Genomic DNA, 25308 nt, shown 5'->3' with positions numbered 1-25308 from the left:
GATCAGAATATATAGCAGATCATGCATTGAGTTTGAGGATAGCTGAAAACTGGGTGCCTCATGAGGCAAAGAATTAGGGTTGGCAACGGGGCGGGTCGGGACGGGTTAGGTTGGAACGCCCCTGCCCCCGTCCCCGCTCTCCGACTTCTTCCCCGGCCCCACAGAGGTGGTCGGGCGGGAAATATCACCCGTCCCCGCCCCTGCAGGGGACCCACGGGTAGTTAGCGTAGATCAAATCGGATTGTACTAATTATACTCAGTGTACATTTGTATCAAGCGGTCTGCTACTTAATTATAGAAAATCGTGCAGAAATTTTCTGCTCAAAATATATATATTCATGTGGTTGATTTCCAAATTAAATTAAGTTTTTTGAAAAAAAAAAGTGCAACCATAGTTATATGGTTATGCGCATTGATTTCTTGGGGTTCCTATATATTTATTGCGTACATGTGCCCAGCAAACTAAGATAAGCATGCGCCTATGTCAGCGTTCTTTAACATGATCAACATTTGTGACAGTGGCACACGTGTCGTCCATAATGATTCCACGTAATCAGAGTTCTTTTTTTTTAATGAAACCGTTTGATTTAGCACATTGCATTTTTTTATGGTTTTTGCTTTCTAACATCTAAAACTATCGATTGAATTCTAAAAACTCAATTTAAATTCTAAACATTTTAATTAGGATACGTCTCAGGCAGGAACCATTACCGGCTAATTAAGTTCTCTAGCAAAACACTACTCCCTCCATTTCTAAATATTTGATGCCGGTGACTTTTTAAAATATGTTTGACCGTTTCTCTTATTTAAAAAATTTAAGTAATTATTGATTCTTTTCCTAGCATTTGATTCATTGTTAAATATACTCATATGTATACATATAGTTTTACATATTTCACAAAAGTTTTTAAATAAAATGAACGGTCAAACATGTGCTAAAAAGTCAACGGTATTAAATATTTAGAATCGGAGGGAGTATTAATTGACTTTGGACATAACGTTTAATCATTTGTGACGTAGTTTGCATAATATACGCACACAAATCAATAAATTACCTATGTGCCTCATATTCTTTATAAGAAAATCGTAGAAATGTTCCAAACTAGCACTCCCTCCGTCCAAAAAAAAAAAAGGAATAGTATTTGTCCAGATTCATTACACTAGAATGTCACATCTACTAGATTGGTTTTTTACGGGGGCGAACGGAGTAAAACGGAACCGCTACGGATCAGCTCTTCACTTGACAGTTAATTAAATAATTGGGGTCAATAATATACTCCGTATTCATTCCGTATTCATGGCTCCGACACTTGTCTAGGACAGTGACAAGATGGGCAATGGCCTGAAACGCTGAAGCAACCTTCTTGATGGGAGAGTCTGACGCTGGCATTTTCGTCGATCTGAGCAGGGCAAGCAGCACAAGTTTCCCGCCCCACCAGCAAGCCGGAAGCGTCGGCTGCCGTCCGAGGCTGGCTCCTGTATAATCACAGCAAAAAAATATATATATATATATGAAACGGCGCCAAACAACACTTTGTAGTATATACATTGATTGATTATTAATTAAAGATATTTCAGAAGAATATACAATTGTATATAATGGTGCATCTGTATATACTACCTTAAAAGACTTTAAGTGGTGCTATATCACCCACTAACGGACGTTATAAAGTTGTGATCGAAAGGAATTAAAGCGATTTATATTATGTAATAAAGGGAGTAGTCCTTAGTTACTCTATCCATATTTTATTGTATGACACTATTGATTTTTTAAGATACGCTTGACCATTTTTTTTTTCAAAAATTTTTATGTAAGATACGCATTATGTAATTTTAATATACGTAGTATCATCTATTTTATTATGACTTGATTTATTATTAAATATTATTTAAATATGATATAAATATTTTTATATTTATATAAAAAATTTAAAATAAAACAAATGGAAAAACGTCGGTAAAAAGTCAACGACGTCATATATTAAAATAATACGGAGTACAGGAAACACTTTTAATCACCTAGGTGGACATCCACCCATTTGGTGCATGTCAACTAAATAGGTATGAAAAAATTCAAAAAATTTGACAAGATAGATTTACATGTAATATATCACCCCCACAAACATGCAAGTTCAAAATCGTCTTCTACAAGTTGTAACGAAAATAACAAATCAAACTCTAATTAGTATACGTATATTCGCAGTTAAATTTGTTATTTTTGTTACAACTTATAAAAGTTAAATTTTAAGTTGCATGTTTGTGTAGTGATATACTATATATCAATCTTTCTTGTAATTTTTTTTAAAAAAATTTTATGATCATTTAGTTGATATGCACTTAATGAGTGAACATCCACTCGAGTGTTTAGAATCCACCTTCAGTACTTACCGTATGATGAGCATGAGCTCCTGGTAGCGCTCGTTGACGGCAAGGCTGTAGCCGAGGAAGCCGGCCATGGCGATGCCGTAGAGCCAGTGGCCGTAGAGAACGGCGTTGATTTGCCGGAGAACGATGCCGGCGACGACCGGGACGAACAGCCACGACATGCCCACGCACACGGCGGCGACGCACATGGCGTCTCCGGCGACGAAACACCCGCGCAGCAGAATGCTCCTCACGAACAGGGCCCAGACGCCGAGGTAGGGCCCCGACAACGTCGCCGCCACGCACACCACGATCGACGCCGGCGACGGCTCGTCGTCGTCGTCGTGCCCCGTCGGCTGCGGCGGCGGCGCGTCGTTCTCGTTCGGCTGTAGCGACCACGCGAGGTAGGTGATCGCGGCGGGCATGGCCTCCACGAAGAAGACGATGAGGGCGATGAACTTCTTGCAGGTCTCGCGGTGGCGCCGCTCCGCCTGCGACTCGTACGCCGGCGTCGCCTCGGCGGCGGCGGCGGCGTCCGATGCCTCGGATGCCTGGTGGTGCCGGCGCTCGGCGACGGCGTAGCCGACCGCCGCGGCGGAGTAGGCCGTGGCGGCCAGCATGGGCGCCTCGCCGGCGAGTGGCCCGACCAGGGAGTCGGCGTCGGCGAGGAGGAAGAAGGCGGAGACGCGGACGAGGAGGGAGGGCGTCGCCGTGTCCCTCCACACGGCGGCCGTCACGAGGAAGAGGTAGGCGCAGACCAGCGGCGACAGCCTCCTCACGGCGGCGGCGAAGTTCTCTTCGTCGCCGCCGCGGGGCAGCACGTACGCCACGGCCGCGACGAACAGCAGAGACAGGACGGCCATGGCGGCCATGGCGGTGCTGGGCAGCGCCGCCGACTTCGCCGGCTTCACCTCGCCGTCAGCGGCGGCGGCGGCGGCTTCCATGTCAGCCGCCTCGATCATCATATATTACGAACACACGTCTATATTGATATATATGAATGATGAAGATAAATAAATGGGATTCTCAATTGCATAGATATTCCGTATACATTTGCATGAGGACTTTTTCCTATTAAAATGGGTGAATAGTTAAAATGGTCCCCTAAGTTTTATCTGAGGCTCAGTTTAGTCCCTGATGTTTCAATCTATCCATATTAGCCCTTCAATTTTTCATTTTAGTTCAAACTTATTCTTGAACCAACAATTCTCTTCATAAATGACACTTATACCCCTCATCATTCACATATATAAGAGAAAAATTGCATGCTTGAATTTTTTTTATAGATAATACATAGATAATACAAACGTATACGATAGCAATTGCTTAAGTTTCATGTGCACCTGTTAAAATAATAGGAAGTACATCTGTAATGTTGTTTATTCATGTTGGCTTTCTCTTTTCTAGTATATAGTTGTATACAAATTAAGGGCAAAAAGGACATTTTTTAATAGAAATATTGACTAGAAATAGCCATATGGCATATTAAGTGGGCCCAAGGATGATTTCAAGCCAAAATAAATATTTGGAGGAGCTATGTGGACAAAATGAAACGTGAAGGACCAAATTGTGCCTTCGGTGGAACTTGAGGGACTAAATTAGCTATTCACCCTATTAAAATCATGCAGAAATTGTGTGCTTTACATATATTATTCAAGTGATTTCCAAATTGAAGTTTACATTTTTACAGCCATAGATTAGGCGGGAAATTAATTTCCTACGAAATTATTATGGAATCACTCAGCCTCAACACAGAATCTACTAATTCAGGGGAAATAAAGTGCCATCATAGTGAAGTAATTTCCTAATACGAAATTTTCTTTAGCAGCTGGAAATAGGAACGACTTCAAACATCCATGAGGAAAAAAAAGACTTGTTTCATGGTAAGAACTGCAATTATACTTGACCACCTGATTGTACCCTACAGTCACAAAAGAAAAATCTGTATATATAGATGTGCCTTTTTATATATACAATTGGCACGTTTTTACCCTGGCAAAAGTTGTAAATATGGTGGAATGCATTCATATTAACAACCACTTAATTTGCATCTCAATCTGTAATCTCTTCTTGCTAACAAAAACGAAAAAAAGAAGAGGCAAATTTTCGATGCCTAATTTCTGTTCAAACTGACAATATGGTCTGGCTACTTAGAGGTGTCAAAAATGCCAGGCCGTTTGCTGCCTAAGTGCTCTAGCTAGCTGGAGTATTATATCATGGTTCAGCTCGCTGACACATGCAGTCAGGCATTGGGAGGGTGTATATGGAAATGGAACCATTTGGTTTCCTGACTCCGAAACCCTTCGACTCGCTGTGCCGATGTATGTCCTGCATTTGGCGCTTGAACCGATCCCATCTGCAGCCAAGAAAATATAGTTGGGTTTAGTTCTTGATCAGGTGTTCACTGGTGTAAAGTGGGGATCAGGTGTTGACTTTGAGGATCGCTGAAAATAGGGCGTCTCATGAGGCAAAATATATCTAATTAGAAATCTAAAAAGGAAAACCGAGAACAATTTTAAATGTATTTTAGTGTGTGTAGAACTACAGATCAAATAGCATCAATTCAATGCCTAGCATCTTGAAAATAGTTAGTTGTGACAGGGTTATAGTTGTCATGAATAGTTAGGTGTGACAAAGAGTTATAGTTGACATGGATGGTCACCATTGGAAATTGGCCGGATGTCAATTATCATCTTGGTTCTCAAAAAGGTTTTCAGGTTTGAGAAAGCTTGGCTCTCCCAGGAAGGTTTCAAATCTTGGTTGACTGGAAATTGGCCTGAGAGAAGGAAACAAAACATTTTAGATCACTTTGCCAGGGCACAATCCTTAGAAGGAAAATGAGAGGGAGGAAACAAAATAAGGAGAGTGAGATGAAAAAGGTGAAGGAAAACCTCATGAGAGAGATAAAAAATATCGAAGATGAGGCTGATCACAGAAATCTTTCTTCAGATGAATGGCAGAAAAGATACTTTCTTGAAGGCAAATTGAATCAGATTTATTTTGATGAGGAAAAATATTGGCAAGGAAGGAGTGGAGAAAAATGGCTTCTAGAGGGTGATGCTAACACATCTTTCTTCCATGGGGTAGCTAATGGGAGAAAGAGAAAAAGTTTGATAAGAGCTTTAGAAGAAGATGGTAGAATAATTGAGGAACCTGCAGAACTGAAAGCTCACATATATCAGTTCTATAAAAATCTGTTTGGTGCTGAAGTTGCCCCAAAAATTTTCCTAAGTCAAGATATGTGGATGCATAGAGGGAGGCTAAGTCAAGAAGAGAGAGAGCATCTAATCAGACCCTTTACCTTTGAGGAAATGGATCAAGCTTTAAAACAAATGAAGACTGATACAGCCCCTGGTCCTGATGGATTCACAGTGAGCTTTTACAGAGCCTTTTGGCCCCAGTTGAGGGATCAATTTAAAGAAATGTTGGATCTACTATTTGAGGGGAGACTGGACTTGTGGAGAATAAACTATGGTGTGATTAGTTTAATTCCCAAAGTTAAAGATGCAAACACTATCAAAGCTTTCAGACCGATTTGCCTTTTGAATGTCTGCTTTAAGCTAATCACCAAAATTCTGACCAATAGGCTGACGCTAGTAGCACATAATGTAATTGGGGAGAGTCAGACTGCCTTTATTCCTGGTAGATTTATTTTGGATGGGGTGATTATTTTGCATGAGGTTTTGCACGAAGTGAAAAAAACTCACCAATCTGGCATAATTCTAAAATTGGATTTTGAAAAGGCATATGATAAAGTTCAGTGGAGTTTCTTGTTTGATGTGCTTCAGAAAAAAGGTTTTGATGATAAATGGATCAAGTGGATTAAGTCAGCAACTATTGATGGAAGAGTAGCAATTAATATTAATGGGGAGATTGATCAATACTTTAAAACTTTCAGGGGAGTCAGACAGGGGGACCCTCTATCACCTTTGCTTTTTAACATTGTGGCTGATGCCCTTTCTGAGATACTTTTAAAGGCCAAAGAGGCTGGTCATCTGGAAGGCTTGGTACCTCACTTAGTGCAGGGGGGGCTGACGCATTTGCAATACGCTGACGACACTATCCTGTTCATGACCAATAATGATCAGAATGTGATAACTACTAAATTTATCCTACACTGTTTTGAGGCCATGTCAGGATTGAAGATCAATTACCAGAAGAGTGAGGTTATAGTCCTTGGGGAGAACCCAGAAGAGACTAAGAGAGTGGCTGACCTTTTTAACTGCAAATGCGGTAAGTTCCCCATGACTTACCTTGGCATTCCTATCAGTGAGGGGAGGCTGACAGCAGCAGATCTGGCTATTCCCCCTGATAAGATTGAGAAAAGACTTTCAACCTGGAAATGTGGTTTACTTTCTTATGGGGGAAAAGCAATACTTGTCAATTCCTCACCTATGTATATGATGGGCTTTTATATGCTCCCTGAACAAACCCATCAGAGAATGGATTCTATTAGATCAAGATTTTTTTGGGAAGGAATAGAAAGAAAAAGGAAGTATCACATGGTTAAATGGGAGGCTCTTTGCAGACCCAAAGATTTTGGGGGCTTAGGTTTTCTTGATACTAGAGTGATGAATAAGGTACTTTTGTGCAAATGGATTTTTAAGCTTGAATCAGGGCAGAAGGACCCCTGCTGTGATTTGCTAAGAAGGAAATACATGATGAATGGGGGAGGCTTTTTCCAGTCAAGTACTGAGGGATGCTCTCAATTCTGGAGAGGTTTGCATGAGGTAAAACACTGGTTGAAATTGGGCAGCTGTTATGATTTAGGGGATGGCAGTGCTACTAGATTCTGGGACGATGTCTGGCTAGGAGATACACCTCTGAAAATCAAATTTCCCTACATTTACAGTATAGTGGCTGATCCTGGGAAAACAGTGAGTCAATTATGGTCCTCTGATGGCTGGAGGATTGATCTTAGAAGATCGCTTGGTGCCGAGGAGCTAGTTGAATGGGAACAACTACTTGCAGATCTTGCAAATGTTCACTTATCTACGGATAGGGACAGGATGAGATGGAAATTAACAAAATCAGGACAGTTTAGTACGAAATCTCTTTATAGAGAAATGACCTTTGGGGGGATTAGAGACATAAAGATGCAAGAACTTTGGAAGACACCCATGCCTCTGAAAATTAAGATCTTTGTTTGGCTGATGCTTAAGGGGAGAATTCAAGCTGCTCATCAGCTTAAAAAGATGAAGTGGAATGGAGATCCCCTCTGCAAGCTCTGTGGTGCTGAAGAGGATGTGGATCACCTAATGTTTAAATGTGCACCAGCTAGGTTTTTATGGTGTTGTTTTAGAGATGTGTTTCATTGGGATCACGTCCCTTCTTCCAGGAGGGAGTTTATGAATATCTTGATGACTATGGGGGGTGATAGGGAATAATCTTTTTACACGTAATTTCTGCAGGGATTTGGGCGATTTGGCTTGTGAGGAATGACTGGGTTTTCAATAACAAGCTGCTTTCTAATATATGTCATCTCCCTCACAAAGCTGTTTCGTTTTTGATCCAGTGGAGAGGGCTGCTGCCGGAGAAGCTGAAGGTCGAAGTGGATGGTCTGAAGGACTCATTGCTTGCCAGTATTCGGGCGTCAGGACCAAACTAGTGCGTTAATTTTTGCTGTGTGGTTCTTTGTGAGTTCCTTCCTGGCTTGTTAGCGCTGTGCCAGCAGCACCTTAATAGAAGTGAAGTTGAGTTTTCAGCACATCATCTCAAGCTGGCTTCCCCAGCGTTTACCCTTGTATCTGCACTCTTATGCTTGATAGTAAGCTGGGCCTTTCGGCCTTTTCTCTAAAAAAAAAATCTTGGTTCTCAAAATGAACTGGGAAATGATTACATGCTATATAAATAATCATATAGTATTTGAAAGGAAATGCTAAGAGTATCCTGAAACTGACCGGATATTTGGGTTGTCAAAGAGTGCAACCAATTTCCGTTTATCTGGTTTTATTGTCTTCGCATTTCCTCCATACAGATAACGCCTGTGCCCCATCAGAAAATGAGGAAAGTTGCTTCCTTGAGTCGTCACAAACTCTTCGCTCTGCAGACAGACCGTGTAGTCCAGTGCTGCCAGTCTAGATGAGTGCCCCTGATAGAGCATAGGTAGGTGTCTGAGTTGAAGGAAGTCGCATGGAGATAAAAATGGTTTCTAATCCAATTGTTGTCTGATCCTCGAATTAAACAAGGATTTCAGATGCTTGATGGACAGTAAATGATAAGATACACAAATGACTAATCCAAACAATGGAGTACCTTGAACTGTGCAAGTTCCTCAGGTGAAGCGAGAGTATCTTTTGTCTGTAAAAGTGGAAACAACTGGCGAAGAGGAGTCATATACTTTTCAGCGTTGTATATTTTACCAGAGGCAACATAGAGGGAGGTAGTATTGCCAAATCCCATGCCCTGCAGCATCATTCCAACCTGCATAAACTAAACCAGTAAGAACTAGCAATTTATACTATTCCATAAACCAGACTCCAGAGCATAAAATTTTTAATGCTTTAATGCTTTTGGCAAATCAGCTTACTAAAATACGTCTGAAATTTGTGTTGGCATTTTTAATCTGAAAAACGTTACATAGATGACATCTAGCACTGCATATTGTGCCAGCGATGGAATTGCCTGTGGGATGTTATTTTGCATGAATGCACACCCCTCACTCTCCCCTGGGTGCAACTGAACCGCCCAACAAATTATAGCCTGAGAAGCATGACATGAAAACACTAAAAGAGAGCAGGCTAGCAACAAGAACATACTCAAAAGCATTGCGGCAGGGGCAAACTTCCCAACCTCTAAAGGAGTTAAAGGGCACTTCCCATTCCTCCTATTTGCCTCAGGATTTATCACTCGACCAGGTCGGTGAAACTTCCCTCTCCAACTCCTTTCACGAGCATTTTCCATTTCAATACTCTCCCTCCAGCCACCATCATATATGCAGCACGAAAAGGCTAGCATATCCTGAACAAAGGGGCATAAACATCATAAAACTTAGTGAGCTGAAAAAAGAAATGCTTAGTAGCTAAAAGAGCTATTGCGGTAGAACCTCTTCAAAGCGAAGGTGCACGGAAATGTACTTCCCACCAGTTAAAGAACTCATCTTGATCATTCGGTCAACCATATTTGTTCCAAGCATTCTTATGGGTTCAGAAAATCTCAACGCCTCATAGTTAGCAAAACACCTCAACGCCTGGATATTCGGTGGAACCGAATGGGCCAATCTGTTTGAGAAAGGAGCAATACGCACAGCCCTGGCACAGAAAGCGAGTGAAGCTATGGTACTACAGAACACCCTTAGTTGCAAGGATATGATGCAGCATCAAGGGAAGGAAGAAGAGGAGCACGGACCCTAGCTCCAACAATTTTGGAAGCACCTTTTGTAGGTAGTAGCTTTCAGATGAGAAGGCTTTGGTCCTCATATTTGGTATCATGCTGATATTGTGATCAAAATTCACAAATGCATCTTCAGGAAGTTTTTTGACAACCCTTATGTATTTTCTGAGCGACCCAATAAAGTGATCTTCATCAAAGATATCACCAAATTTGCTGAAAGCAATAAAACGACACAAGAAAGAATTATCCTCCAGAAACTGATGCGTGAAAACTAGCATATTTTTCTGTGAGTTTTCTTCGCATTTTCTTGGACTGTTATTTCCATGCTGCATTTATATCAGTTGAAACTGGGATCGATCTCACAATTAAATTAATTTAAATGGCACTTTGCTTAAAAGTTCAAACACATATCAGTATATTACATAGCATGAGGGTAAAAAAAAAAAAGAGGGGAGACCAAATGCTACAGCAAAATAACATTTTTTACTCAATCAAATTTTGTGAGCTTCGATAGAAATGGAACTGGCAAAAACAGCATCTTTAATTAGCAAAGATTGAAAGGACAAATTGGAGCTAACAGAGGTCTATGATTAACAATAAACAAAACCAGAAAGCTAGAATACATTTCTGAAGTGGAAGTACAAGATAAATGGCAAACAGAGGATGATTGACGGCACAAAAGGACAGGGCATGCCAAGAAATATACTTATGTTAATATTGCGAAGAAAAGAAAAGGAAACTAAAACTGTCCCACTTCACAGCTACAGCTAAAAAAGAATGACTATGCTGTAAATGACAAACTAGTAACAGAAGTGAATTTTGCTAGTTCTCTGAAGGAGAACGAGGGGAACATATGCCATAATTCAGTTTATGCAGACACATCTGGTATTCTACCAGTAAATGGAGATAGTTACCTAGAATCACGCCACACGCTGTTCAAATGAAAAGCTGGGGTGACAAGAGTTGCATTGAGTAAGCTTGCCACAGCAACAGCATCGCAGATCTGTATCGAGACATTTATTGAGATGCTAGAAAAAAATTTACAGAACTTTAAAGATCAAGATTAGTGGTACATTAATTCATTTTCAATAGTTATGAGCTCCTCATGAATTGTGTGGAAGATAGGGAAAGACGTGTAACAAAATGGTAAATAACATGTTACAGAACAAAAGTTCAAAATGTGTATATATGGGATATCATATAAGAATTTCGGTATCCTTCATTCCATCAATGCTTCAGACTGCTATGATATATGTAACAGAAATCATAAGGTTTCTTATCATAGAGCATTCAGAATAAATTTCAGTAATACTGAAGATTTGTTTAGTAAAAATAAGGATGTCTCTGAACTTGTAGACACAAGACTAAATGAGTAAATGTATCTACTTGGACGATTTATGCTGAGGGTAAAAACAATCCAGCAACTTACAGAAATGCGTTGTTGATTCAGACCACCATTTGCTTCGATTATGAGAAAACCATTTGAAGGTGGTAACTCTGAAAAGTGTGATGAGGACTATCAGTATTTTTTTTGACAGGTATGTGGACTATCAGTATAAAGTGCATAACCGAGTTTTCTGTCACTGTCTATGAATCTATGATGACATAAAAGTTAAAATCCCCAGCAGCTTTCGACTTGGGCAACTCTGGTGTATAAACTTGTAAAGAGCGTTTCAAGTTCACACCTGATCGTCTCAACTTCTTGGTGATACAAGGAGCCCATCGTTTTCCAGATTTTTTGTTTTGTGGTGTCATTAGCTGCACAATGACAAGACAATTTATGTTATATAATATATAGAGTTAAAAATTAGATCTAAACTGTTTCAAAAAAAATCTAAATGAAAAACAGGTAAACACTAAAAACACATTACATGACCAAGAACAACAACAAAAAGGAGTAAACACTAAACAGTATGAACATTTGTAGGTAGTTTAGCCAAATCAAAGGCATTGCAACCACTGAGAGGATATAAATTGCACAAACCAATCAAAGAACTGAGAGGAAGGTGCTATTTTCACTCGAATACTGAGAGGAAGCCAAGAACTACACCCCAAATGGAATGCCGGTAACAGATCGGGCATTACAGTTCCCCACGGAACGAGCCAAGAAACGCGCGCGCTGGGTGTTCCAGCAGCTATCCAGGGTCCCAGGTCACTCACCGGGTGCGGGCGGGAGGCGGAGGAGGCGCGCAGCTCCGGCAGGAGGCGGTCCAACACGAGGTGGCTGCGGTACACCGACCCGGCCGGCGCCGGCGCCCCACGCTGCCGCAGCGCGCCCGCGCCCGCGCCCGCCACCGCCACGCCGCCGGCGCCGCCGCCCAGGAAGACCACGAGCATCGACGCCGCGTACGCCAGCGCGAGGAGGATCACGGCCACCCGCCGCCACCGCCCCGCCACCGCGGCGCCGCGCCCCTGCCTCCCCCTCGCGCCCTTCAACCCGCCGCCGTCGCCGCGCATCACGGCCACTACCACCACCACCACCACCACCGGCATCACCTGGAACGCCCCCGCGGCATCGTGCGAGCTCCGATGGGGAGGAGAGCGGAGGTGGCGCGGTGGTGGTGGTGTGCGCGAGACCAGAAATGGCAAACCACCATGGGAGAGAGAGACGAAGCAACCGAGACGAAGAGAGCCCAAGATTCCCCGGCCTGGTAAAGCCCGCGAACGTAAGGCCCATTTGTCCGGCCCACGTGGTCCAAGTTGGGATTTACATGGGCCGAGGCCCATTATCGAGCCCGTTTAGGTGAAGCGGAGGCAGGAGGCGCGAGCCATTTGAGACCTCTCCTCGCCGCCGCCGCTGCCGCCTCCACCTCGCCTCCTCGCCGCCGCCGCCGCCGCCGCCGAAGCGAGGCGAAGCGCCTCCCCTCTCCACGCGGATCCGTGCTCGGATTGACTCCTCCTCTCCTCGGTAAGAAGCCCTAGCTTGCGGCGGAGGGAGGGGAGGGGGATGGAGGAGGTGGAGAACACGAGCAAGCGGAAGGCGCCGGAGAGCGAGCACGCCGCCGCCGTCTCGGGGGAGCATCCGCCGCCTCCGCCGCCGCCTGACGCGGCGGCGAAGCGGCGGAACCTGTCGCGGTCGTGCATCCACGAGGTGGCGGTGCCCAAGGGCTACGCCGCGGCCAAGGACGAGGCGGTGCACGGGACGCTCTCGAGCCCGGCCTTCCATGGCGAGATGGCCAAGGCCTACCCGTTCCAGCTCGACCCCTTCCAGAGCGTCTCCATCGCCTGCCTCGAGCGCAACGAGTCGGTGCTCGTCTCCGCCCACACCTCGGCGGGGAAGACCGCCATTGCCGAGTACGCCATCGCCATGTCGTTCCGGGACAAGCAGAGGGTCATATACACCTCCCCTCTCAAGGCCCTGAGCAACCAGAAGTACAGGGAGCTCAGCCAGGAGTTCTCCGATGTCGGATTGATGACCGGCGATGTCACGCTGCAGCCGAACGCGACTTGCCTCGTCATGACCACGGAGATCCTCAGGGCAATGCTCTACAGGGGGTCCGAGGTGATCAAGGAGGTTGCCTGGGTTATCTTTGATGAGATCCACTACATGAAGGATCGCGAGCGCGGGGTCGTGTGGGAGGAGAGTATAATCTTCCTGCCACCTGCCATCAAGATGGTGTTCCTCTCTGCCACCATGTCGAACGCGACCGAGTTTGCCGAGTGGATATGCAATCTGCACAAGCAACCTTGTCATGTGGTGTATACTGACTTCAGGCCGACACCGTTACAGCACTATGTGTTCCCGATTGGCGGCTCCGGTCTCTACCTTGTAGTAGATGAGGATGGCCAATTCAGAGAGGATAATTTTTTGAAGCTGCAAGACACGTTCACAAAGCAAAGTAATCAAGTGGATGGAAGGAAGGGTGGTGGACCTAAAGCCAGTGGTCGAATAGCAAAGGGCGGAAGTGCCTCTGGAAATTCGGACATATACAGAATCGTCAAGGTAGGCATCCACTGACATTTGTTAATGCCTGATGTATTATGGCCTTAATGGGCTCCTGAATTTACCATAATTTTAGTGTTTTTTCCCCTGAAATATGCTTTGCTTTATCCTAATGCAAAGTTGACTATGTTAAAGACTAGGCAATGTTTGCATATCGCTTGTAGATATTCACTCTTTAGATATTGATGTTTGATTTGACATTTACATTTATATTTTAGATCCTTACTTAATTGGATGAATTCTATCTGCAGATGATTATGGAACGGAAGTTTCAACCGGTCATAATTTTCAGCTTTAGCAGAAGAGAATGTGAACACCATGCCATGTCAATGTCAAAACTTGACTTCAACACTGATGAAGAAAAAGATAACATCGAACAGGTTTTCAGCAGTGCTATTCTATGTTTAAGTGAGGAAGATAGAGGTTTGCCTGCTATAGAGTTGATGTTGCCTCTTCTTAAACGAGGTATTGCAGTTCACCATTCTGGATTGCTTCCATTAATTAAAGAGCTGGTGGAGTTGCTCTTCCAAGAAGGCCTTGTAAAAGCTCTCTTTGCTACTGAAACAGTATGCCCTTATACCTGATCATTGCACTTAGTGTTAAACTTGTTTTATTCTTCACACATAATATAGTATGGAATTACTATCCTTTGATTTTTGTAAGTTGTAAACTAGGGACAGCTAGGGAACTTTTGTTTTGCACTTCCTGCATTGCATCTTTCATCATTCAATCAACAGATGATCTTTATGTTTCCTCCCTCAGTTTGCCATGGGACTGAATATGCCTGCAAAAACCGTTGTGTTCACGTCTGTCAAAAAATGGGATGGTGATACTAACCGCTATATTGCTTCTGGAGAATATATACAGGTAAATCGACATACGAAAGTGCAATTCATGCATATACTTGAAATTAGTTGAGGAAATGAACTACAATCCCTTCTTACTATATAATAATTTTGTGTGCACTGCATTTGTAGATGAGTGGAAGAGCTGGTCGGCGTGGCAAGGATATACGTGGAATTTGTGTTATAATGATAGATGAAAAAGTAAGAGCCTACAGTTTCCTGTTATAATTATCTTTATTTTTCTTAAATACAATTTAAGTACCTTCCTAGATATTCATGCCAGGAGGTTTAGTGCATATTTGTTGACTCAAATAATTCATCATGCTATTCTTGATAAAATGAAACTTTTAAAAGATACCAAGAAAATACATATTTGGCCCAATGCATCGTGATTCTGCAGCTGTCTTTCTTGGTTCAGTTAGCACAATAAAATATGTGAAACTGATAACTGACATACTGCTTTACTTTGTTTCCTAATTCAAGTAAATGCTATGTCATTTGTAGTAATCCTTCTGATTGTTTATCACTTTTCATCTTCAATTCTTTTGTTTATTTCAACTGTTGTCGGCATGCAAATAACATTAATTAACTAAAGCCAGCATGATCCAAGTTATGTTTTTTGAAATAATTGGACATTCACATCCAAATATAGTTAACAAGTTCTATATAGGAGTGTTAAGATTCATTTTATGTGGTTGAAGCTTCCCTTCAGGACTTCAAAATAGGTCCATACTCTTGTTTGGATTTGCTTGTCATATCAAAGATGTACTTAGGTTGCTGTGTTTCTTATTAAATTGAACCTATGCAACCGCACATATGCACTTCAAGCTTTTGTTGCGTGCTCTCTTTTGACCGACTTGCCCATTGCATCATGGGCGAACTCTGCAGATGGAGATGAGTGTTATAAAGGACATGGTGTTAGGTAAACCAGCACCTCTTGTCAGTACTTTCCGGCTGAGCTATTACACAATTCTCAATTTAATGAGTCGCGTGGAGGGCCAGTTTACTGCTGAGCATGTGATCAGGAATTCATTCCATCAGTTTCAATATGAGAAGGTTTCTTTCCGGACCTCCTACAGATGCCTTTCCTGATATATACTTAGCATATTGGCGATTATAAACTTTAGCTACCCTTTCTTTTCAGGCATTGCCAGAAGTGGTGCAAAAGATTACATCATTGGAAAATGAAGCTACCTTACTTGATTCTTCTGGAGAGGTATGTTATTTTTATTTATATTAGTGCATTACACATTTTATTCTTCCATTGATACTGACAGTACTGACACTTGCCCCTGTATAGACTGATCTTGCAGAATATCATAAATTGGGGCTTGATATATCGGAACTTGAAAAGAAAATCATGTCGGAGATGATTAGACCAGAGAGGGCTTTGTTATACTTGGTTCCTGGAAGGCTGGTACGTTACACTTATAACCTCATAGGTTCTGTTCCTTAAGAATGATTTGGATATATCATCAGCTATCACCATTGTATTTGTCTTATGAGAAACAGAAGGGATAATATATCTACTTCTATTTTCATCGTTTCCTCTGTGTACTGTTCCTTTGTTTCCACTAAGCAATTTGCTTCATTGCAGGTTAAAGTGAGAGATGGTTCAACAGACTGGGGATGGGGTGTGGTTGTAAATGTGGTTAAGAAACCTCCACAATCTGGTACTCTCCCTCCTGCACTAAGTGCATCTCGTGGTAATAACTATATAGTGGATACCCTGCTTCACTGTTCTTCTAGTTCGAACGAGAATGGATCCCGTTCAAAGCCATTGCCACCACGCCCAGGGGAGAAGGGAGAAATGCATGTGGTGAGTTGAATTTCACAGATAAATATTTTATTGTGGTCAACAAACAAAACTTTGTTCTGTAGTGATAATTAGGTGATGATCGTTTAAGGAAGGACCCAAAATTTTTGGAATTTGATAAATGTAAGGTATTTGCAGGTGCCTGTACCACTACCTTTATTATCTGGTCTAAGCAGTGTTAGAATCAACATTCCTCCTGATCTACGACCACCTGAAGCAAGACAAAATATACTTTTTGCAGTGCAAGAGCTGGGAAAGCGGTACCCCCAAGGTCTTCCAAAGCTAGATCCAATCAAAGTATGGTTAACATTTTTGTTATCTTTCCTTCGGAAGTACCATTTTAGGTTAGCAGCTGAAAATTACAGAGAATTTAATATCTGAAAAATGTTGCATGATGGTTTAGCTGTATATGTGCACAACACTCTCGGTGATTTTTTTTCTCCTTTTGGATGCCTTGATCAGCTAACTCCCTCCAACACATACGCTAGGGTTGTTATTACTATTTCTTTCTGCAATACATTGTCGATGCATGATGCATAGGCAGAGCATACACTAGTTCTGTAATACCTGTAGAATCTTCAGCTGCATATTCTACGCTGACATATCCGCATAGATGCAGACTATTGATGGCTTGTTTTGCCCTACCCTTGCAATTTTGCTGTCAATTGAGCTGGTCTATTTTCATGTATAAAAATATATGCTCTGGCATCATCAAACAATTTGAAATCCTGTTCTATTCCGTATTCACTCTGGTATTCTGACATAATTGATAGGACATGGGTCTTCAAGAACCTGAACTAGTGGAGTTGGTTCATAAGCTTGATGATCTTGAGCAGAAACTGTGTTCTCATCCACTTCATAAGGTACTCCAAGTCACTTATCAGTCAAGAAATTTCTTGTCACTTAGAGATTTTGACTGATTATTTTGTGTTGATATTGTCTCTTAGTCTGATCAAAGTGAGCAGCAACTGTCATGGTATCAAAGAAAAGCTGAGCTAAATCATGAAATTCAAATGCTAAAGTCAAAGATGCGGGATTCGCAGGTAGGTTGAATCTTTGCATGCTTGGTTATTTTTAAACGCTAAATGTGTTCTTACTTTTTCCTCCATTCAGCTACAAAAATTTAGAGATGAGCTTAGGAATCGGTCCCGTGTTCTGAAGATGCTTGGTCACATTGATGCTGATGGTGTGCTCCAGCTGAAAGGACGTGCTGCCTGTTTAATAGACACAGGGGATGAGCTGCTTATCACTGAACTTATGTTTAATGGTACCAGTCTAATATGATTATCTTTGTTCAGTTTTGCATGCGTGCTTAGATTATACTCCCTCTATCCCATAATATAAGGCATGGTCAAACTTAACATGGTCTCCAAAACTAATTTTTGTCTTATAATTTCTCATATATTATAAGGTTTGTAGTAACAAAATTGTAACCATATGAAAGTAAATTCAAATGTCAATCCAATGATATAATTTTTAGCAAGTAAAATTCAATTCATATTGTACTAAATGTTGGTCAAAATGTTTTGAAGGTGAAATCTTGAAATGCGTGGGCGCCTTATATTATATTATGGGATGGAGGGAGTATTATGTAATATATTGTATTGTACTAAGTATGCTTTTCTGTTTAGGTACATTTAACGATCTTGATCATCATCAAGTTGCTTCCCTTGCTAGCTGCTTTATACCTTGTGAGAAGTCTAGTGAACAAATACGCCTGAGAAGTGAGCTTTCTACACCAATGATGCAGCTACAGGAGGCTGCGAGAAAAATAGCTGAGGTGCATATTTGTTCTACTACATCTATTTTACTAGTTTGCTGTACTTGATTGAGATCTAATTTCTCATTCTTGCGTTAGGTACAAAAAGAATGCAAATTAGAGGTAAATGTTGAAGAATATGTCGAATCAACTTGTAGGCCCTACCTGATGGATGTCATATACTGTTGGTCAAAGGTTTGTCAGCACTATACAATCCCTGATGTTGGAAATCTTGTACTCCGTTTATTTTATTGGAAATTTGTTGATCGTCCTCTGTCAATTGGTTCTTTATCTTATTGAATCTCCCTATCACTGTATTGATATTCTCTAATTTCCTTAGTTATGTTTAATTGCTTAATTTTCTCCATACAGGGGGCCACTTTTGGAGAGGTGATAGAAATGACTGACATTTTTGAAGGAAGTATCATACGGCTGGCTAGAAGACTGGATGAATTTCTGAATCAGGTATAGCATCCTATTTATGCTGCTGCTGCCATAGTGTCATCCTATTTTACCTCCTTTTTTGCTGTTAGTACCTAATTCACTTAGACAATCTGAACATCTACCCATCGATTATGGCATCTTATGTTCAATTGCATGCAAATAAGAAGTGCAATTCTGGTATGGAATGCCCACAAAAGTGTCGTGTGACATTATGGCCTACTCATTGAAGTCCCAGTTCGAATGTCTAAATTATTTCACGGCACCAGAAAGGCTAAACTAGGTTCATACTTAGTTTTTATACCCTAGTTTCATGAATTTGGTTCAGTACAAGTAGTTGTAGTCTTGCAGATGATGTGAGGATGACATTTGCTTATGCCTTGAAAGCATCATTAATAGACACAGCAGTGTTGCCATCGTGTATTTTTAAGAAAAAAAATCTCAACATACAACCTCACGATTTGCGTACACTCTTTTCTAGTCATATCATAGATAATGTGCTGTTCTGCAGTTCTCTTCCTCACAAGCATGCAACTGATTGGAATTTGGATGAACGGTGATTGATCATTAACAAATCAACAACCTAAAAAGCGCATCATTTTCCCATCTGAACTCTGAGCCAACTAACTCTGAATATGTTATGACAGTTGAAAGCTGCTGCTCAAGCTGTTGGTGAGGTTAACCTTGAGAACAAGTTCGGAGCGGCCAGCGACAGCTTACGTCGGGGTATCATGTTCGCCAACTCATTGTATCTGTGATGAAGGTCCAGCAGTTGTAACGCCGTATGTTAGCAAAGCAAATGTAGTTATTCTTTTTGAGAAGGCATGAAATGTAACCCATATATCAGTAGAACCCTGTAGGTTTTTAGGAGGTAAGCTCTCTGCATTAGCAGCCCGTAGGTAACGCAATTTCATCAGCAGATCAGAGGCAATCTGGTATGCAAAAAACATTTTGATATATCATGTTACCTGTAGGTTTTGAGGCCTGATGATTGATATATGATGATGTGCTTATGAGAATTTGTATGCTTGTTAACATACGAGCCAGAGATTTTGCTTATTCATGATACCCTTTTTTGGGGATGTTTCTTATTTGCCAGCGACAAATCAGTACTATCACTTATTTACCCTTCTCTTATTTATCCACATGTTATTGAGAGGACAGGAGATGTATAAGGGAACACGCCAATTTTCAGAGGCAAATACACATTTTGGGCTTGTTTGACTCATAGACATTCATAGCCTTGCCAATTTGTTTGGCAATGGCATTCCTTTGCTTTGCTAACAAAGTTGCATTTGCCGTTCAACTAAGCCAAATAATTTGGCTACAAACCAAACAAACTCTATACTTTTCTCGAGTCGTTTATTCAAATGCTTCTTCCAAAAGTTACTGCCCAATGGTAATTTAATACTAGCTAACAGTAAACTAATCCAGAAGAATATTCTTCCAAAAGTCGCTCACAGGCTGTAGTAACTGAATCAAGCAGCAGCAATAATCGAATATCTGAGCAACTAACTTCAAAACATGTAGTCCGGGAGAGAAGAAACAGCTACAGAGAAAGTAAGATGCTGGGAGATTACACAGCAAACTAAACAGCTCTGGACTACTTTTAAGAGAGTTCTAAAGACAAAATTGTTCTTGCACTACAGATTACATGAGAAAAATGGATACAGATTATTCTTTTTTTCTATAATGATACATAAGTGATGGACAATAAGAGGCCTTTTCCCATCACATTTTATCTCCAAAGAATGCTCCTGAGCAAAACTAATGGCCCAGAAATGCCAACAATTTTCAAAGTTACAAGTGTGGTGGTGTGGCTTGGCAAAATCAACCGTTGACATATGCGCCCAGTTTCTTCTTCACAAATGTACCATTTTTTCCACAACTCTGTATAGCTTGATCAACAATTTGGTATGCTGATTCAGATGGGGGTTATTTACCAGCCGATAGCATCTTTTGAAGCTGAATCACCTGCTGTTGTTGCTCTACTGGCAACGAACTAAGCTGCTCAGGTGTCAGTTGTAGGACTTGCTGCAGAAGAGCCGACTCAACATCGGGTGTGAGCTGGAACAGAGCAAGAACAACTTTATTTGTAAGCGCATGAAAATTATCATAGTGTTCAGAGATTCGGGGCAATTCAATGCAATTCCACAAAAATGAAAACAACCGTTTAGAACTTCACATAAGTCATGTCTCTTAAGATTGTCAACAGTTCCTCATACTGAACAATCAAATTCTAAAAGGATAAAATAACAATAAACACCGGGAGATTAAATTATAGGGAGTACCTGAGGCACTTCGTTCTCTGGCTGCTGGAAGCTAACAGCAGCAGAATTATAGCTCCCTGATGGTCCACCAGGGAGCATTCCTTGGGATGGAGCAGGATAAACAGCTGGATTGTTGTTTACAATTCCAGGTGTGGATGTTCCATCCTCCAATTTTCGCAACTTTGGATGATGAGCAAACTCCGTCGAACGATTTGCTTGCTCAGGAAACCTCATTTCCTTCTGTGCTATATCAGGTATAGCAGGTACCTGTAATTGGGCCGTACTGAGTTGGCATGTGCGGGTAATTAAATGAAAAGTGCATATTGTCTACAGCTTGTGCCTCATAACTTGGAATAACAATTTAGTTCATCTATGGCATCGACAATGCCTAGCTAAGTAACTTGTGCTGTTTGAGCATAAAGGTTCCCAGAGGCTCTGCATTGGTTATCTCAAATATTTGGTTTATCATAAATTAACACAAAGTTGATTGAATTACAAAGGTTCCTTTAGAAGTGAAGAAAAATACCTGGGGAACATGTGGATGAGTCAATGGTAGTTGTTGCATACCCGCTGGCATAGCTGGTGGCCTAGGGTGATGTGGCATAAATGGGGGCTGAACCTGCGATATCAGGCTTCCTGAGGTAGCAAGGGGTAGAGGAGGAACACTGGAAGAGGCACCAAGGAGTTGAGATACAATTGGAGGATGTATGCCCACCCCAGACTGACTTCCATGTGGAAATATTGTGCCCGCAGGCTGAGATGAATGCGGATACTGAGGAAAATTATGCAGCTGTGCAGAAGGGTCCTGCAGGACATTTGGGTTTGGCAAGCTTGCAGAAGGTCTTGGAACACTTGATATCATAGCATCTGGCTGTGGAAATGGTTCGCTTATGTGAGATGATGATTGTGCCAAGGAGCTAGAGGGCTGTTGGCTCTTTGCCATCTGCATCTGTGATTTGAATAAAACATCGGTTATCTGTATGTTACAGAATCAAAGAATACATTGGGTACCACAAGCTCAGAAGAAAATCAGACTATACCATCTGGGGCGTCACCATTCCAAGCATTATTTGTGACTGCATTATAAGAAGGGAGAAAAATGAAACCATTAGGCTTTTAATCTCTTATTCCAATTCTAGATTTAGAACTGAACGATGTGCAAATAATCCAGTCAATAATCTGAAAATAACCAAGACTAAGAAGTATTCTAATGTATAAAAATGAACCAATTACAAAATCAGCTCATAACAAACAATAAGCAGTTGATTAAGTACAAAATCAATATTAGCAAAAGTTAACCTGAAATAGGGCCTTTGACAGCTGTGGAATTCCTTGCAGCAGTTTGTTGGCAACATCCTTATTTTGACTAGTTAGGGACTGCCATAAAAAAAATACATTAATAAACTGCAATTGGTACTGGGCCATTTCTAATATTTAAGAAACAATAGTGCTTAAGATTTCAAGATAACCTTCAACTCAGACATGATTTCATACAACTGGTGCTTTGACATTCTGGCCAAATAATGAGTAAGAGGGTCATTTCCAAGCCCATACTGGACAGGTAAACCATTTTGAACATTTGCAGTTTGAGATCCTCCAAGAATACCAGCCATCACAGATGCAGCATGAATAGCCGATGGAAGACCAACTGGCTGATGAAGACCTGTATCGCCTACAACCGGAGTCCCAGCTAATTGTTTCTGAGTATCTGCAGGATTCCATCAATAGATCAGTGTTAGCATCCACAAACATAAAATCAGCAGATTAGAAATAGTAAAGCATACACATAAACTTGGGAGTGATAAAGGAAATGATACCAACCAACACTGGATGCCATTCCAGGTCCTCCACGACCCTGAAAATACACAAACATATCCAGCATAAGTCAATAGAATCTCTAGCAAAACCAAATCGATCTCAAGAATCCTATAAATCAATAATATTCATTGTTGAAAGCATGCACTAACTACATTACCGTATTGAAGCTAGCTAATATCTAATACACAATGTTTATAGTAGTATATTGAAAGTTTTCTGCATATAGTGATATCATACAATACCACTGCATTATAATCTCCAGATAATTAGAACAAAAAACCACACTGACATGTACAACAATGTATAAATTGCGCTATTTTTCAAGTCACACATCAGTCAACTGTATCCAGCTGCGAACTTGTGATGCACATTTTCTTAGTGTGCTCATTGACATTTGGCAACAGAAGATTGGTCCACTTATATCAGCATTAGTCACTGGTATGGGATGGATTCAAAGGCTGGTGTTGATAGCATCTCAGAAGATTAAGAATATTTTTGTGCCAGTGCAGTAGAAAACCAAAAGAAACTGTAAACCCTTCTGCACATACATAAAGGTCTCATTTGGAATTTCCTGGTTCATGCGGAAATTGAATTATTTCTTTGTGAAATTCCCTGCATATCAAATGGTTCTAAAAATTCAATTGGGTACTGTTTCAGCACTCAATTCTACTAGCAGTTTCATCTTTTTGCTCAAGTATATCGCATAAGGTGAAACTACAGATGCATCTTTCCTAGTGACTACTATTCTTCTTTTGCTATTTATTCAGAACACTTCTGGCGAAGCTCTTCCAATGATGATATATGGTTTTGCTAGGCAACAAACAGCCTTTGGCAGACGGATTCCATAAATAAAAGGAGATGTGACAACAGAGATATTCTTTTTTATAAATGGAGATGCCAAAGATAATGCGCCATACCAGAATGATAATTTCACGAGATAAATTGGCAGATATAGCAGGTGTGTGTATGTACAGCCAGGCAGCTGTACATACATACACATGCTGCAAACAAAAGTGAAACATACGACACATGGTGGTTGGAGAAAACACTACTATTATCATTCATGGGAACCAAAGCAATACAAGCTCTCATCTTAACATAGGAATTGGAAGTTGAGAAATGTGTTTCTTCTACAGTAAGAAACTGAGGATCTTCGACCTTTTCTCTGTTTCTGTCAGCATTCCTCCCATTTTCAGCAAAATCAACACGTAACTGACGGCCATTAATTTCATAACCTTGAAGGTTCCGGCGTGCACTTAGAGCAGTCTCCTCATCCTTGTACTCACAAAACCCATAACCCTTTGGCTTCCCTGTTTCTTTATCAATAACCAATCTGCAAAGCACCAAATGTTTAAGAGCTTATGAGTAGTCGAAACTATCTTACCACGTGTTACCAGATTAAAAAACACTTGCAGCTGCTAGGAAACTTGGCACATTCCTATGTTCAGAGTTATCAGCGATATTAGTAGCACCATGTAGTTCAGCCATTAAACTTCAATTAGCGATTATTTTTAAATGTGCACGGTATAATGTTATTTCATAGAAAAAAAAGTGTGCCAAGCATTATGTCCATACCAGATACCACTGACCCCTGAACTCCTTATTATGTAAGGAGAATAAAAGGCATGAAGTTATTTTTAAAAACAGACACTAGCAAAACTTTAGTATCCAACACACGTCTGTCTGAATCAAATCCAAATATTTGCAGAACCTATTTAGCTTAACTCTAACCATCCTAAACACCAATTCCACACACACACAATTTTGAGGGTTTGTGCAGTACAATTAAACCTGAATGAGACCACAGGGCCGACTTCCTCGCAAATCTGCACGAGCTGCTCCTCCGTCGCATCGTAAGGAATGTTCCCGACTGCAACCAAAATTCAACAACCAACAAACGCATCCGTCAATCGAAAGGGCACGAGCAGTAAACCCTAGACCAAACCAAATTGGTCAAACACTAAACCCTCCCCAAATCTAGCACCGCAACCGAGCAAAACGCGCTTCATTTTCCTCCTCACTCTCATCGACCCACACCCAAACGAAGAACGAACAATCCCACTACGGATCGAGGAGAGCGAGGCGGCTAGGCTAGAAATCAGCCGAGGCCCAAATCGACGGGAAGGAGCCGAGCCGCCTTTGCTCTCTCTCTACTCCGCACCCCACGCACACCGTGAGCTCCCTCCCCGGAGCTCAGCTCAGGATCGAACCATGCCGAAGACGGCGAGAGGGAAGCGGGGGGTAGGGGGCCCGTACCGAAGACGCAGCGGTTCTGGGCGCCGGCGGGGGCCGCGGCGGCCATGCTCGTCAGCAGAGGTCGCCGGCGGCAGGGCGGCGGAGGCGGGGCGGCAGCATCGGCGGCGCGGCGTTCGGGGTGGCGACGCGGGAGATCGAGGTGGGGGCGCGGCCGCGGCGGCGGCGGCGAGTTTTCTTTTTCTTTTTCTTTTCTTTTTTTTTTTGCTATTTCCGGCGTCGTTCGGATATGAGTGCAGCTTGCGGGGTGTGGTGGTCGTTTATAGTAAGGGGAGAAGACCTTTTCCGTGTCTGTGTCTAGAGTTTTGATTGGTATTTTAGGCGAATTTAATTTGGCGGCATGTTTGGCCCATTAACTTTGTAAAATTTGGTCATCATCAGTGTTTTTTTTTTGGTAGAGAGGTTTGTTTGGATTGGTACAAAACGAATTTGGAGTTAAATTTGTCAATTTAAGTTAGGGCTTGTTT

General features: G+C 41.7%; 3 protein-coding genes across 4 annotated transcripts; 1 reads left to right on the top strand and 2 right to left on the bottom strand.

The window, feature by feature from the left end:
- Positions 1–4224: 4224 nt before the first annotated feature.
- LOC9266221 (O-fucosyltransferase 9) lies at positions 4225–12293 on the bottom strand. Of its 2 annotated transcripts, XM_015761518.3 has the most exons (11): positions 11857–12293; positions 11382–11454; positions 11126–11193; positions 10611–10699; positions 9712–9909; positions 9410–9614; positions 9157–9324; positions 8620–8787; positions 8265–8455; positions 5027–5140; positions 4581–4720 (listed from the first exon to the last, which is right to left on the bottom strand). In XM_015761518.3, the coding sequence occupies exons 1-10, from the start codon at positions 12187–12189 to the stop codon at positions 5047–5049; spliced, it is 1587 nt and encodes a 528-aa protein (XP_015617004.2). In that variant the 5' UTR covers positions 12190–12293; the 3' UTR covers positions 4581–4720; positions 5027–5046. The 2 variants fall into 2 exon arrangements, with proteins under 2 accessions (XP_015617003.2, XP_015617004.2); XM_015761517.3 differs by lacking the exon at positions 5027–5140 and having other exon boundaries at positions 4225–4720.
- A 140-nt stretch (positions 12294–12433) lies between these two features.
- LOC4349924 (DExH-box ATP-dependent RNA helicase DExH10) lies at positions 12434–19591 on the top strand. Its single transcript, XM_015761516.3, has 16 exons — positions 12434–13639; positions 13891–14205; positions 14402–14506; positions 14617–14685; positions 15373–15540; positions 15629–15700; positions 15785–15901; positions 16082–16303; positions 16439–16597; positions 17074–17163; positions 17248–17343; positions 17414–17567; positions 17932–18080; positions 18159–18254; positions 18432–18524; positions 19148–19591. The coding sequence occupies exons 1-16, from the start codon at positions 12644–12646 to the stop codon at positions 19256–19258; spliced, it is 3012 nt and encodes a 1003-aa protein (XP_015617002.1). The 5' UTR covers positions 12434–12643; the 3' UTR covers positions 19259–19591.
- A 379-nt stretch (positions 19592–19970) lies between these two features.
- Positions 19971–25076, bottom strand: LOC4349923 (cleavage stimulating factor 64). Its single transcript, XM_015761520.3, has 10 exons — positions 24845–25076; positions 24380–24458; positions 23747–23921; positions 22592–22625; positions 22240–22478; positions 22070–22147; positions 21811–21846; positions 21297–21719; positions 20792–21037; positions 19971–20567 (listed from the first exon to the last, which is right to left on the bottom strand). Exons 1-10 carry the CDS (start codon positions 24888–24890, stop codon positions 20436–20438), a joined length of 1488 nt encoding a protein of 495 aa, XP_015617006.1. The 5' UTR covers positions 24891–25076; the 3' UTR covers positions 19971–20435.
- Positions 25077–25308: the final 232 nt, after the last annotated feature.

Source organism: Oryza sativa, chromosome 11 (assembly GCF_034140825.1).
Source record: "Oryza sativa Japonica Group chromosome 11, ASM3414082v1".
Lineage (NCBI taxonomy): Eukaryota > Viridiplantae > Streptophyta > Magnoliopsida > Poales > Poaceae > Oryza > Oryza sativa.
The sequence above is the reverse complement of the archived record's forward strand: the minus strand, read 5'-3'. Positions and strand labels throughout refer to the sequence as shown.

Excerpts from the sequence above, each read along its gene's own strand:
- LOC9266221 (XM_015761517.3), bottom strand. The coding sequence starts at position 12,189 with ATGCCGGTGGTGGTGGTGGTGGTGGTAGTGGCCGTGATGCGCGGCGAC. Across the intron at positions 9,325-9,409 it reads TGCACCTTCGCTTTGAAGAG|GATATGCTAGCCTTTTCGTG; the intron begins GTTCTACCGCAA and ends CCCTTTGTTCAG. Across the intron at positions 4,721-8,264 it reads TTTGACAACCCAAATATCCG|ATGGGATCGGTTCAAGCGCC; the intron begins GTCAGTTTCAGG and ends TCTTGGCTGCAG.
- LOC4349924 (XM_015761516.3), top strand. The coding sequence starts at position 12,644 with ATGGAGGAGGTGGAGAACACGAGCAAGCGGAAGGCGCCGGAGAGCGAG. Across the intron at positions 15,902-16,081 it reads ACTTGGTTCCTGGAAGGCTG|GTTAAAGTGAGAGATGGTTC; the intron begins GTACGTTACACT and ends GCTTCATTGCAG. Across the intron at positions 16,304-16,438 it reads AGAAGGGAGAAATGCATGTG|GTGCCTGTACCACTACCTTT; the intron begins GTGAGTTGAATT and ends AGGTATTTGCAG.
- LOC4349923 (XM_015761520.3), bottom strand. The coding sequence starts at position 24,890 with ATGGCCGCCGCGGCCCCCGCCGGCGCCCAGAACCGCTGCGTCTTCG. Across the intron at positions 22,626-23,746 it reads CTGACAGAAACAGAGAAAAG|GGTCGTGGAGGACCTGGAAT; the intron begins GTCGAAGATCCT and ends GTGTATTTTCAG. Across the intron at positions 21,847-22,069 it reads TGTCAAAGGCCCTATTTCAG|TCACAAATAATGCTTGGAAT; the intron begins GTTAACTTTTGC and ends CTTATAATGCAG.